We start from the raw sequence: 13,238 nt of genomic DNA, 5'->3' as shown, positions 1-13,238 counted from the left end.
TATTGGGTTTAGCCTCATCTTATTCAAATTAGTTTTGTAATCAGACAATCAGATAATAGAGAAAGCACTATCATTCGAGTGGGTGAAGATATGACGCTCAATCCCACATCAAATAGGTGAAGAAGAACTTAAAAATGGCAATCCGGCGCATAAAACATTTTGCATTCACGCAAGGTCCGAGAAGAGTCACACCCGAAGCGTGTGATTTGGACGGTCTATTTTATTGCAAGGGTTAGTGATTGCTTCCATACATCGAACCCGTAAACTATATGTTATAGGTTACAAGGAGACAATTTTATCGTTACTCCAAAACTAAACAAGTACGATTCGATGAAGTTAACAAATCGGTAATAAAGCCACGTGCCACAGCCCACATGTGAACTAAGGTTGAGATGAATCATACGTAAAGTCAGCTTACCGTAAAAGAAGACAAATCATTACCCCACTCTCTCTTCTATACCTTTACACCCTCCATTTCCCCTCTCATTTCAATTCAAATTCATCAAATACCCAACGTCCCAACGGCTACTTCTTCTCCCTCAAAACCCTAATCCCCTTTTCTTCTTCATCTTCACCTTCTCCGTTTCAAAAAAAATAAAAAATGAAGCACTTTACGCAACAGAGAAACACAATCTTAAGGGAGAATCACGAGGCCGCAGCTACAATGCCATCATCTCCAAATCCTAGCTCTTTAAAGCAGAAGTTCACAACATCACCTATCAACCCTAGTAGCAACAGTAACAGAAAGCATAACAAATCATCTAAAGAAAATGCTCCTCCGATGAATCACCTGTCCGATCCAAACTTGTCCCCGGCCGTTGGATTGAAGATCAAGAGTCCTCTACCTCCCCGTCCGCCGCCTAACTCCAATCATTTGAAACGGAAGCTCAATTTGGAGTCCGTTGGTACTGAGAATGGCAACGCTGGATCTTCTGACTCTGGGGTCAAGGTAATTTTCGGGAGAAATTACCTTACTATTTGCTCCTTTTTTTGAGATTGAATTAAACAGGTCCAAAAATAGCAGAGTTGATATAGAAGGTTCCTATAGCCGATCTCAACTTGTTTAGGATTTAAGGTTAGCTATTGTTTAAGTCGTTGTTTTGATGTTGGAGATATAACTGCAGAGGCGGATCCACGATTTAAAGTTTATGAATTATGGATTCTAACACTTTTGAGTTTCTGAATTAATAATTTGTACATATTAAATAAATTTTTAAGACAAATACAGGGTTTGGGCCAAAGTTATTGGGTTCTGCCGAACCCATACCATCAACTCTATCCTAAGTTGCTCTTACACGACAGTTTAGGTGCCGCACCCGTGTGGACACAACACTAGTATGGGTGTGGGTATGGGATCCGTACTGGATCTAGTCAAACAATTTTGGGTACTTTGACCACGTCGACGGAAAAATTCGAGACGAGATACAATTTGAATCCCGAAATCAGAACCAAAACTAGAGTAAATTTGAAGAAAATAACATACTTTATCTAGGAAATCAATCATTTACTTATCTACAACTTGAGACAACAACAACCCACTATAATCCCACTTAGTGGGTTCTGGGGAGGGTAGGGTGTACGCAGACCTTACCCCTATCCTGGGGTAGAGAGGCTGTTTCCAAATAGACCCCCGACATCCTTCTCCTCCAAGAACTTCCCACCTTGCTCTTGGGGAGACTCGAACTCACAACCTCTTGGTAGGAAGTGGAGGTTGCTTACCATGAGAGCAACCCCTCTTGTCATATCTACAACTTGAGAATAAAAAAAGAAATACACACTTTACAAGCTATACGTAAGTATTTCATAAAATTTCTCATAATTTAAAGGTATTTTTATATTTTTATTTTTTTGAATTATTTTAGCCGGATCTCCGCACCCGTATCTGTACTAGGATCCATATCCCCGAATCTCAGAATTTACATCTCGAAGGATCCAACCTCTAGATCCGCACCCGCATCGGACACCCGCACCTGTGTCCAAGCAACTTTGACTCTATCCCCACGGGATATAAGATGAAGTATGCTGCACCCAAGGGTGTGGCCTAATGGTCAAGACTAGGTGGACAAAATTATTTGGTACCTGTTGCTGGTTGGAGGTAGCAGGTATCCCGTGGAATTAGTCAAAGTACGCGCAAACTGTTGTGTGATATATCACAGTTATAAAAAAATGCCTTAATGGTTTTCTAGTTTCTAGTTTTCATTAATCGGATATTGGGAGCATACATTTATATGCATTGGTTTTACTTTTTTAAAATGCTGAGTGTGACTTGGTTTACTGTTATCAATACTGACTTGCTGTTTCTTCCAAATGATATTTGATCCACTTTCTTTTGACTGGCACTCTGCCTTCTGTTTGATTGGTTCAAACAGGCGTTGCCTAAGTGCCTAGTACTGGTAGGTCCTGTATTGATTCCTTCAACTTTTCTTGTTTAAATCAGGTCATAGTGAGGATGAGGCCGCCAACCAAGGATGAGGAAGAAGGGGAAGTTGTCGTCCAGAAAGTCGCTAATGATTCTTTATCAATAGCTGGGCATACATTTACATTTGACTCTATTGCAGATACTCAATCAACACAGGTAAAAAGTAATAGCCTGTTAGCTAGGCTTTAGGAGGAAATAGCTGTATTGAGTATATTCTAATCTGATAACTATGGTTGATTCTTCCTTTTTATTGTTCTTTGCTTCAATATAAAAAGTATACCAAAAGGAGAATAATGAAAGTGACATGCACTTGACCCTTCTTTCTTATTGTTCTTTCAGCTTGATATATACCAGCATCTGGGAGCTCCTCTGGTTGAAAATTGTCTTGCTGGGTTTAACAGCTCAGTATTTGCTTATGGACAGGTAGTGTTAGCCTACTACATCCTGCTACATGTTAAATATGCCTGCACAACTCCAAATGTTCTTTCTCGTGCTGACATGACACAATAACATTTTAATGTGATTGACTTCAATCAGACTGGTAGCGGAAAGACATATACAATTTGGGGACCAGCCAACGCCTTGTTGGAAGAAAATTTAACCAATGATCAACAGGGCTTAGCCCCACGCGTTTTTCAGCAGCTATTTGAACGTATTAAGGAGGTGATATGTTGTCTCTGTGATCTTCCAATTCTCAATGTCCTGGATTTGATATGTTGTATAAAATCAATTCCATAATGTATGCATTTTCTTTTCAGGAACAAACCAAGCATGCCGACAAGCAGCTCGTGTATCAGTGTCAATGTTCTTTTCTTGAGGTTAATTTGACTGGCCCTGGCCGTTTTCATGGTGAAACAAAGACTATACTTGCAGTTGTTTAATGTTTAACATTAATTATGTACAGATATACAATGAGCAAATCACTGATTTGTTGGATCCTAGTCAAAGAAACCTCCAGGTAAAAAAGGAAATAAAACATAGAAGATGAGTGTTGTAACCGTTATCTGTATCCTGACTTCTATTTATTTGTTAAAATATTTGCAATTTGGCTTCTCCTTTCAGATTAGGGAAGATGTAAGAACAGGTGTTTATGTGGAAAATTTGACTGAGGAATGTGTTTCCACCATGAAGGATGTGACAAAGCTTTTGATGAAGGTTCAGACTGCTTATATCTTTTTATTACACTTTATTAGACAGAGTAATGCAGGCATGACTAGGTTTGCCAGATAGAATAGACCAGTAAAAGGAAAACAGTTAGCCAGGAGAATCTGTGCAGTAGGTAAATCAATTAGACGGTAATGTGAAATGGATAATAAACCAAAACTTACTTAGGTGCAGAATGTGCAGTAACATAAATGATTAAGTTCGACTGCCTTTCTTGCTAAGCACTTACTTATTTACTGCAAATATCAAAGTATCTGACAAGGAAGCTCAATCTTAATTTTCGAATCACATTTGGAACTTTTCTTTTGTTTTGTCCCCTGGTTTGCTCATTATTTTGATTTTCTGAAAGATGGAAGGACAGAAGTTTTGGTGTCCTAATGCTAATGCCTTGCCTTTCCAGATCATTATGCTGCAGCTTATTTTTGTCTTTTCTTAATTTTCATCACTGAGGTACTTGTCAAAAAGAATTTTATCACTGGGGTCTCCGCTGTGCTCTTTCCCATAACAACAACAGCAACAAGCCCAGTAACTTCCCACAGGTGGGGTCTGGGAAGGGTGAGATTTACGCAGCCTTACCCCTATCCTAGAAGGACAGAGAGACTGTTTCCCATAAATCATAATTCGTTTAAATAGGGAGGGCGTGGGGTATATACAAATTTTTATTCGTGTTTTCTTATTTGTATCCTGGCTGGTACTTAATTGGAAGATAATCATTAGGTATCGACTTGCATCCATTCTCAAATGGAGTCTATCATTTAGCAAGTTAATCTTAGATCAGTGTCATAAGTTATTGTTAGTAGTTTTTTCTAATTCTTTTACTTGGTCTTCTGGAGTTTTTACGGTAAAATGGACTGGTACACTCAGAAAAGCTTATGGAACTTTCTCAATTATTACAGGGACTGTCAAACAGGAGAACTGGTGCTACTAGTATAAATGCTGAGAGTTCACGTTCTCACAGTGTATTCACCTGTGTTGTTGAATCACGATGCAAGGTGATACAATCTTATGTCCTTTCTGACAATAATCTGAATTCTTTTAAATGCCAGGTTATCTAAATTCATGATACCACAATTGTGGTATGCCAAGTTAGGCATTGTCTGTTATCCGTTATTATGCTGTTCTAATAGCAGTTATAATTTGCATGTACTCAGTGTGCATGCAAGATGCTAGCATAATAAATTATTTGGTTATTATTGAGATCTGAAAATTCTCTTGTTTGGCTATTCTAAACTTTCAATTTCAGAGCTTGGCAGATGGTTTAAGCCACCTAAAGAGGAGTAGAATAAATCTTGTTGATCTTGCTGGATCAGAAAGGCAAAAGCTAACTGGTGCAGCAGGTGAGCGCCTGAAGGAAGCAGGGAACATCAACAGATCACTTTCACAGTTGGGGTACGTTTGTTTCTTTATCATTTTGCGAAAAAGAGCTATTCTTGGTTTAGCTGTCAAGGAGGTTGCAACTCATTGTTAATGTATGTGACTAGGAATTGCGTACTTTCCTATAACCATTGGATTGAAGATGAATAGAATTGAGTCCACTCTAAGATGAAACAAGATTTCTTACTTTCCTTAACTGATACCCAGTAACTGATCTTTCCGGACGTTATCGGTTATTCTGGTCAGTTCCTGCATTGAAACTTTTATGGCGAGATTTCGTTGACTATTTACTTTCTATATTTTCAAATAAGCAGAGAAGCGTGTTAGAGTGTTAAGTGAGTATTAAAATGTCAGTTATTGAGTTAGAATAGATGAAGCTTTAAGTTCTTCGGTTAGATAGTCTCATCTTTCAAATTTGACGTACATCATTTGTGTATGTGGTTACCTATAAATAAGCATGTCTTGTATTCTTGAAATCACCAAGTAATCAATATTCTTCTCTCATTTCTTATTTTCTCATAGGTACCGTTTAGGTGGAAGTGCTGACAGTTAAGATATCTAGGCTGTCTTTCAGGAGTATGCCATGATAGATAAAGATGTAATAGAATGGATAAATTGGAGGAATGATACAGAAGTGTTACGCGATAGGATACGTATCAAAGTGAAAGACAAGTTTTGTAAAACGGTTATGAGACTAGCAATGATATATAGGAGTAAATGTTTGGCATCTTAGATTCAATATATCCAAGTAGAGGTCTTAGAATATAGTGGTTAATGCTATATGCCCTTTATTGCCGGGGTTACGTACCTTTCAGGGACTTACTAAAGACTCATATTTTTCACTATTAGCTAGAATGTTTTGTATATGCTATTGATCCCACTACTTTTTGAAATTTACAGGAACTTAATAAACATTCTTGCAGAAGTTTCTCAAACGGGCAAGCATAGGCACATACCCTATAGAGATTCCAAGTTGACATTTTTGCTACAGGAATCTCTCGGCGGGAACGCAAAGCTTGCAATGATCTGTGCCGTTTCTCCATCCCAAAGGTAGATTCACAGCCCCACATTTCAGTGCGATTTTTGCTTTCCACTCTGTTTATCTTCATTATATCTAGAGCTCTTAGTTCTTTTCGGTAATGCAGTTGTAAGAGTGAGACTTTCAGTACCCTGAGATTTGCCCAACGTGCAAAGGCAATCAAGAATAAGGCGGTAGTCAATGAAGAAATGCAAGATGATGTAAATGCTTTGAGAGAAGTTATACGTCAGCTACGGGTAAACTCTGTTCCTCTACCTGTGACTGATGCATCTTGAACTTAAGGTGCATCTCTCAATTATGACAACTGGTTGAATGCCTCTTTTTTCCTTTACTCTAACTAGGAGGAACTGCTAAGAATGAAGGCAAATGGATATCAAGCAGATCAAAATGGAAATTATTCATCAGGATGGAGTGTTCGCAGAAGCTTAAATCAATTAAAATTCAGTCTTAACCATCCAGTGACACTACCTATTGATGGTGACGGTGATACAGAAATGGAAATTGTGGACGAAGCCGAACTGTTAGGTCTCTTGTCCGGAGGCAGCAAAGAGAATAGTATGCTTGGAATCCTGCGAAAGACTTTTTCAAAAGGTTCATCACTACTTGATTCTGCAGTACAGCATGGGGAAAATGAGAATGACTGCAACAGGGAGCAAGGCTCCGAGTATATGGATGTTACCATGGAGGAAGAGGTATCTGACGCAGTTGTCGAGCATGAAAATGATACTGTTGATGGACTTCAGAGCACCAAGAAGAGTTTAATTGTGGACGAGTCGTTTTGCAAAGGTAGCATAGGAGAAACTGTTGAGGCTGATTTGGATCGTTCATTAGTGAAAAAGCTAGGTAATGATTCTTCTATGAAGCCAACTGAAGATGAGTATCTTCTGTCTTCTGCCAGCGATATGCTAAATCAAGGGCGAAGGGAAGTGGTAGAGGACTCTCCATCAGAGCAATATTCTGAACGGACTCCAGAGAACTCTTCTAAATGCTTGGAGGGCAATACAACCTGCACTAACCTCAGTATAGTTCCATGTGATGTGTCACCTATTTTAGACTCTCCCACTCCAAGTGTTTCACCAAGAGCTAATAGCAGTAGAAAAAGTTTTAAGACTTCAATGCTGAGTGCTTCAGAAAAGGATCTTGGAGATAAAATGGATAACCCGAACTTGTCCTTCACAAAGCCATCAAACAGTATTTGTTTGAATTCTCTAACAAGTCAAAGACACAAAAGTTGTTTCACATCAACTGAGCATTTGGCGGCTAGTCTTCAGCGGGGACTTGAAATTATTAGTACTCATAGACAAAGTACATCTTTGAGGCGCTCCTCGGTCAGATTTTCTTGCAAGCCTTCTGAAATTAGTGCAATTATACCAGTTGCTAAAATAGATGTTGGAGTTCAAACTGTTATCGAAGATGATGAATCATTTGAAAGAGGTTTAACATTTTTGTGTAGTAAATGTAAGGCAAGAAATTCGCTACAAGAGCTTAAAGATGCTGATGATGGCTCAAATTTGCAGTTGGTACCTGTTAATGGATCACAGTTGGTATCTGAAACTGGATCACAGTCCTGTGAAAACTTACAGATTCAAGTTCCTAAAGTAAGTTTGAAGCTTTTTAAACCAGAGTTTTTGGTTCTTTTAATCTTGCATGATTCTTATGCCTGTGCAATGATTCTAACTTTTTACAGGCAGTAGAAAAGGTCTTGGCTGGAGCTATACGGAGAGAGATGGCCCTTGAAGATATATGTGCCAAGCAAACTTCTGAGATCATGCAACTCAATCGATTGGTATGTTTGATTTGTTCAATCACGGAACCTGCCAATTTTCATTATTTCTTCATCCCTTTGACCTGCTTTGCAACCAATGGCAGATCCAGCAATACAAACATGAACGAGAATGCAACGCTATAATTAGCCAAACACGTGAAGATAAGATCATTCTCCTTGAGAGTTATATGGATGGAATTTTACCAAAGGAGGAGTTCATGGAGGATGAGTTGTTGGCGCTGATTCACGAGCATAAGGCATGCATCTGACCTGAAATTTGTCTTCTGAAATCTTTTTGTTTCCCCTAAACATGTTTCATTTCTCATTTGCTGCAGCTTCTGAAGGCAAAGTATGAGAATCATCCTGAAGTTTTAAGTGCCAGACTTGAACTAAGAAGAGTTCAAGAGGAGCTGGAGCGGTATCGTAATTTCTTTAAATTAGGTGAGAGGGATGTTTTGCTGGAGGAGATTCAGGATTTGAGGAGCCAGCTACAGTTTTACGTGGACTCTTCACCAAAGTCATCCAGGAAAGGAAATTCTCTTCTACAATTAACTTATCCATGTGAACCCAGTGTGCCTCCAACTTTATCCACGATTCCAGAGTCAGATGAGGAGAGTTCTGAACAGAGACTTGAAAGGGAGAGAATTCAGTGGACTGAAACAGAGAGTAAGTGGATTTCTTTGGTAGAAGAGTTGAGGTTAGACCTACAAGCTAGCCGCACATTGTCTGAAAAACGAAAACAAGAACTAGATCTGGAAACGAAATGCTCGGAAGAGCTGAAAGAAGCAATGCAGAGGGCCATGCAGGGCCATGCACGCATGATTGAACAGTACGCTGAACTTGAGGAGAGACATATTCAACTCCTTGCGAGACATAGGAAGGTCCAAGTTGGCATAGAAGATGTTAAAAAAGCAGCCACAAAAGCAGGAGTTAGAGGTGCTGAATCTAAATTCATAAATGCTCTTGCTGCAGAACTTTCAGCTCTGAAAGTGGAGAGGGAAAAGGAAAGGTGCTACTTTAGGGATGAAAACAAGGAGCTCCAGAACCAACTCAGGGATACTGCTGAAGCTGTACAAGCAGCTGGTGAATTGCTAGCACGGCTTAAAGAAGCAGAAGAAGCTATTGCAGCTGCAGAGGTGAGTCTTGGAATCCATTGTTTTCTTCTTACTATTTTTATTCTAGCAGTACATATGTTCTTTTTGTTTTCTTGAGTAGTTCTGTTGATTGTATGCGGTGTAGGGATAACATGAGTTTCATGTTGACTGTTTTTAGACGTCAAGATTTCCAAGTAATTTACAGGTTCATTTTGAGTTTTATCTTCTTTTTTTTTTTTAAAAAAAAAAACTAATTTTATATTATTCGATATCAATAGTATGAACTCGTTTGGTAAGATTATGAAGAAATATGTTTATAATTCTTTAATCACGTATAACTGGGTATTTTTAGTTATCTGGTTACAGTCTTCTATTGCTTTGATCTTCCTAAAACTATATAGTAGCTAAAGTTAATATCTTTGTATAACATGGAAGGAAGCTAAACAACAACCACCCCTACAATACCTTGGAATCAATACAGGTTTTGCTGAGAACATAACACAATCGAAGGAACTGATACATATAATCAATACTCTCTAATTGGGGTTAAAGCTTATATCATTATTGTTACAGTTTCATGTTAGCAAGAGTCTTTTTGTCTGGCCTAGAACTTGTATGCTGGTGTAGGGACAAGTGTGTAATCTAGAGGCACCCAAAGGGTGTGGCGTAATGGTCAATGAAGTGAGTCAATACCTTGGAAATCACGATTTAAATCCCAGTAGAGATAAAAAACATAAATTGATTTCTTCCCACCTGCCTAAACCTTGTTAAGCAGAGTTTTATGATACATGTGCTAGTGGGAGGTAACAGGTTACTGATTGAATGATCGAGGTGTGCAAGCTGGCCTAAACACCACCGTTATAAAAGAAGGGTGTGTGATCTAGAGAATTTCCAGTTTTGAGGAACTCCTAATTTGCTTTAAAAACAAATTATTCATAGGCAAACTAGAATATATTGGACTTAGTTGGGTCTGAATGGAGTTTGAATGGTTTTGGAGGATTCAAATAGCACACTCAACTTTGTTTGGGATTGAGGTGTAGATGATTGACTGATATTAAAGATCTCTGGTATAATCTAGAAGGAATATTTTGCCTGGTTTTAGGGAATCCAATATTCTGATGCTGCATGACTCTGGAAGTATATTGTAGAAATCTGTTAAAGAGTTTTCTTTCTTTGTTTATTTCTTAAATTAAGTCTCCATATATGATAACTAAAACATTCCGATCATATTACAAACGAAGTTATCTTATTTACGGGACGTCCTTTCAGGTAAACAATGTGAAGAGTTCTATCTATAAAGGTAGCTGAATGCAGATACTTGGCTATGTGTCCACACATCAATAATACCGTCTTGCCCTGACATTTCTCTGTGTCTCTTAATAAGATTCCTGTAGATTACTAATCTTAAATCGTTCAAAAAGATCTCCAAGAATTAAGAGACCTCTTCGTGATGATTGGGCAAAATAACCTAGCAGAAATATGACTTGCCTAGGTAGTAAGACCTTGCTGTTTATCCCCATACACAAGGAAACTGGGACAATGTATCTTGTTATATGTGCCTTCCAAGTATATTATTTTTCCCATTCTGTCTGTGTACGTCCACTGGTCACTTTTGCTTGTATATATACTTTCTTTCCAAAATATCCTAACAAGTTTCTGAAATATGCAGAAACGAGCCATTTATGCGGAGCAAGAAGCTAATGAAGCTTACAAACAGATTGATAAACTGAAGAAAAAACATGAGAAAGAGATCACCAATTTGAATCAGTTACCAGAAGAACCTCATTTACCTAAAGATACATCAGAACCCGTATATGATGACCCCGAGACAGGTGATCAGCGATGGAGAGAAGAGTTCGAGCCATTCTACAATACCAAAGAGGAGGACTTACCAAAATTTGGTGACCCCTCTTCTTGGTTCTCCGGGTATGATAGGTGCAATGTATAGAAAGGAAACGCGTCATAAATTGTTGTTGTATGCATTGATAATAGTATAATGTATAGTTTGGGAAGCTGTTGTATTTTTCCTTCAAAATTAATGATAGTGATTGTCTAAACCAATTGTGAAAAATAACAGCTTGAATCTATCAAGCTCTTGTATCCATTTTGCCTGCTTCATAGATATGAATTCTCTCATTTCATTCAATTACAAACCAGTTTTCAATTGTATTCGAGGATTCATTCTTTGTACCCTCTCGTAGTGTGTCAAGTAAAGTGAACAGTTAGGATGGCTCATCTACAAAATCAAGAATCAAACAATTTTTCTTATGTTTCTTTGTTGGCTATAAAAAAAGGCGCGGAGTGCGAGAATTAGGATAGAAGGTTAATAGATAGTCGAGCGTATCTCTTTGCCATACCAGTAATTTTAGTATTGTTCTCGTATTTTCTTATCCTTAGATTTTTATTACTACCTGGTATTTCCGTTGCTTTTATTACCTTATTATCTTGCTATTGTTATCTTATTATCTTATTTTCTTTTGATTGAGCCAAGGGTCTATCGGAAACTTGTCTCTACCTTCGCAAGGTAGGAGTAAGATTACGTACACACTATCCTCCCAGACCCTACTTGTGGAATTATACTGGATTTGTTATTGTTGTTGTTGTTGTTGACGCCATAATTCTGCATAAGAGTGAAAACCATATGTTGATATAGCTGTGAAAGAAGATAATATGTGGTGATAATGATTTTTCTTTTGGGGATTGTTTTCCAAAATTTATGTGATAATGATTATTTTTTTCGAGTTATGTTTAGAATTTGACTGAATGCGTTATTTGGATAGGGTGGGACATACTGCAGCAGAGACAAATATGGAATGTGGAGAGATCCCAAGAATGAACATTTATGTGTATTAGTAGCTTGGATCATTTATTTGCTTGGTTTGCATGTCAAGTGGATAGGGGGCAATCTTCAAGTGGCTCAAACTAGTAAATTTATGTAGAATAGTTATAACATATATTTAAATTATGTACACTGACAATATAAATAACTTCTATACCATGAAGAGTAATTTCACCTATTTGAGCAACTTACTCGCCTTATTTTCCAAGTAATTAATTCCATTTATGATAGGCAACTTACTTGAATCTCTTATATGACTTGGTAATATAAAAATTCTTTTGCACTATTGTACAGAAATTATATATATATAATTGGTAAAGTTGCTGTCATCTGATCAGGAGGTCACGAGTTCGAGCTGCGAAAACAGCCTCTTGCAGAAATGGAAGATAAAGTTGCGGACTGCATACCTTGTGGTTCGGCCCTTACACGAACCCCGCGCATAGCGAGAGCTTAGTGCATGATGCTGCCTTTTTATATATCCAAGAAGGGACAGTCCATAGGAAACGCCTGAACTTGTGCTGATATTTTAGTCTATCATGTTATGAAGACCATAAAACAAGTAGCTTATGGGATTGTCTTCTTTGACATCTAACTCTTTCTACTTGTGGACCATTTTGTTCCTTTTCTTAAGTGGCACTTCTTTTTCACTCAAATATGTAGATATAAAATATACCAAGTAGGCTCTAGCCCTAGCCATAGAATAAAATGTGGAACCCATAATTTCTTTGTTTCTCTGTTCTCAGTTAGTCTTTTATGCAATAGTAATTCAAGTTGCCAGAATTTACTAAGTTGTGGATATTGGGATGATCCAAGTATCTAACGCTGTTGGATAGCAGCCATTTGCGCTGAATCTTATATCTTGTTTGGTAAAACTTCTTTAATCAATTTATGTTGAGAAGTGCTTTTCTCAAAACTGCATTTTAAAAAAAATTATTTGGTGAGAAATAATTTGTATTTAATTAACTAACTTGAAATCACTTTTGAGCAGCGATTAATATTTGGTTAAATTTTTAAGAAATATTTCTATAAGTGTATTTTTCTCAAAAGTATTTTTCAAAAAAGTACTTTGGGGAGGCTATTTTTTTCTGCTTCTAAAAAACTGCTTCTACTTTACTCAAAATTACTTTTTTCCTTCTAAAAGTTTGGTCAAACACCTTAACTCTAGAGAAAAGTATTTTTTGAGAAAAGAAACACTTTTGACCCAAAAGAAACTTGGCCAAATAGGCTATCGACATGTTATGGGCTTGCAAAGTCTCAATTCTTCTTTTCCGGTTTAATCGTCTAGTATTTAAAGTCTATTGGCCTGACTAATCCGAATTCACGCGAAGTAGGTCCTCTAAAGGAGCTAAAGTGCTCTTACCGAAAGGTTCTCAATTCCTAGCATCAAATCCTTAAAGGATCTTAACTAGGGGCGGAAGGGGATTCGCGCTGAAAAATTACACTAAAGGCAAAATCTATTTTATACATTTATATATTGTGTTTTGACTAAAACCCAAAAATATAGTTTAGTGGTCAAGTGAATTCAAAGCCTTTGTGAGGTCGTT

The 13,238-nt window shown here is 37.6% G+C and overlaps 1 protein-coding gene across 2 annotated transcripts; it reads left to right on the top strand.

Moving 5' to 3' along the window:
* The first annotated feature begins 382 nt into the window (after positions 1 to 382).
* On the top strand, positions 383 to 11,783 carry LOC107802647 (kinesin-like protein KIN-12B). Of its 2 annotated transcripts, XM_075241021.1 has the most exons (17): positions 383 to 949; positions 2,438 to 2,575; positions 2,759 to 2,842; positions 2,957 to 3,082; positions 3,178 to 3,237; positions 3,324 to 3,377; positions 3,482 to 3,574; positions 4,480 to 4,575; positions 4,827 to 4,972; positions 5,858 to 6,007; positions 6,103 to 6,232; positions 6,338 to 7,594; positions 7,684 to 7,782; positions 7,866 to 8,018; positions 8,097 to 8,897; positions 10,525 to 10,781; positions 11,636 to 11,783. In XM_075241021.1, exons 1-17 carry the CDS (start codon positions 602 to 604, stop codon positions 11,706 to 11,708), a joined length of 4,065 nt encoding a protein of 1,354 aa, XP_075097122.1. In that variant the 5' UTR covers positions 383 to 601; the 3' UTR covers positions 11,709 to 11,783. The 2 variants fall into 2 exon arrangements, with proteins under 2 accessions (XP_075097122.1, XP_075097123.1); XM_075241022.1 differs by lacking the exon at positions 11,636 to 11,783 and having other exon boundaries at positions 10,525 to 11,024.
* The last annotated feature ends 1,455 nt before the right edge of the window (positions 11,784 to 13,238 follow it).

The sequence above is a fragment of the Nicotiana tabacum genome, chromosome 20, assembly GCF_000715075.1.
Source record: "Nicotiana tabacum cultivar K326 chromosome 20, ASM71507v2, whole genome shotgun sequence".
NCBI classification, from domain to species: domain Eukaryota; kingdom Viridiplantae; phylum Streptophyta; class Magnoliopsida; order Solanales; family Solanaceae; genus Nicotiana; species Nicotiana tabacum.
The sequence above is the reverse complement of the archived record's forward strand: the minus strand, read 5'-3'. Positions and strand labels throughout refer to the sequence as shown.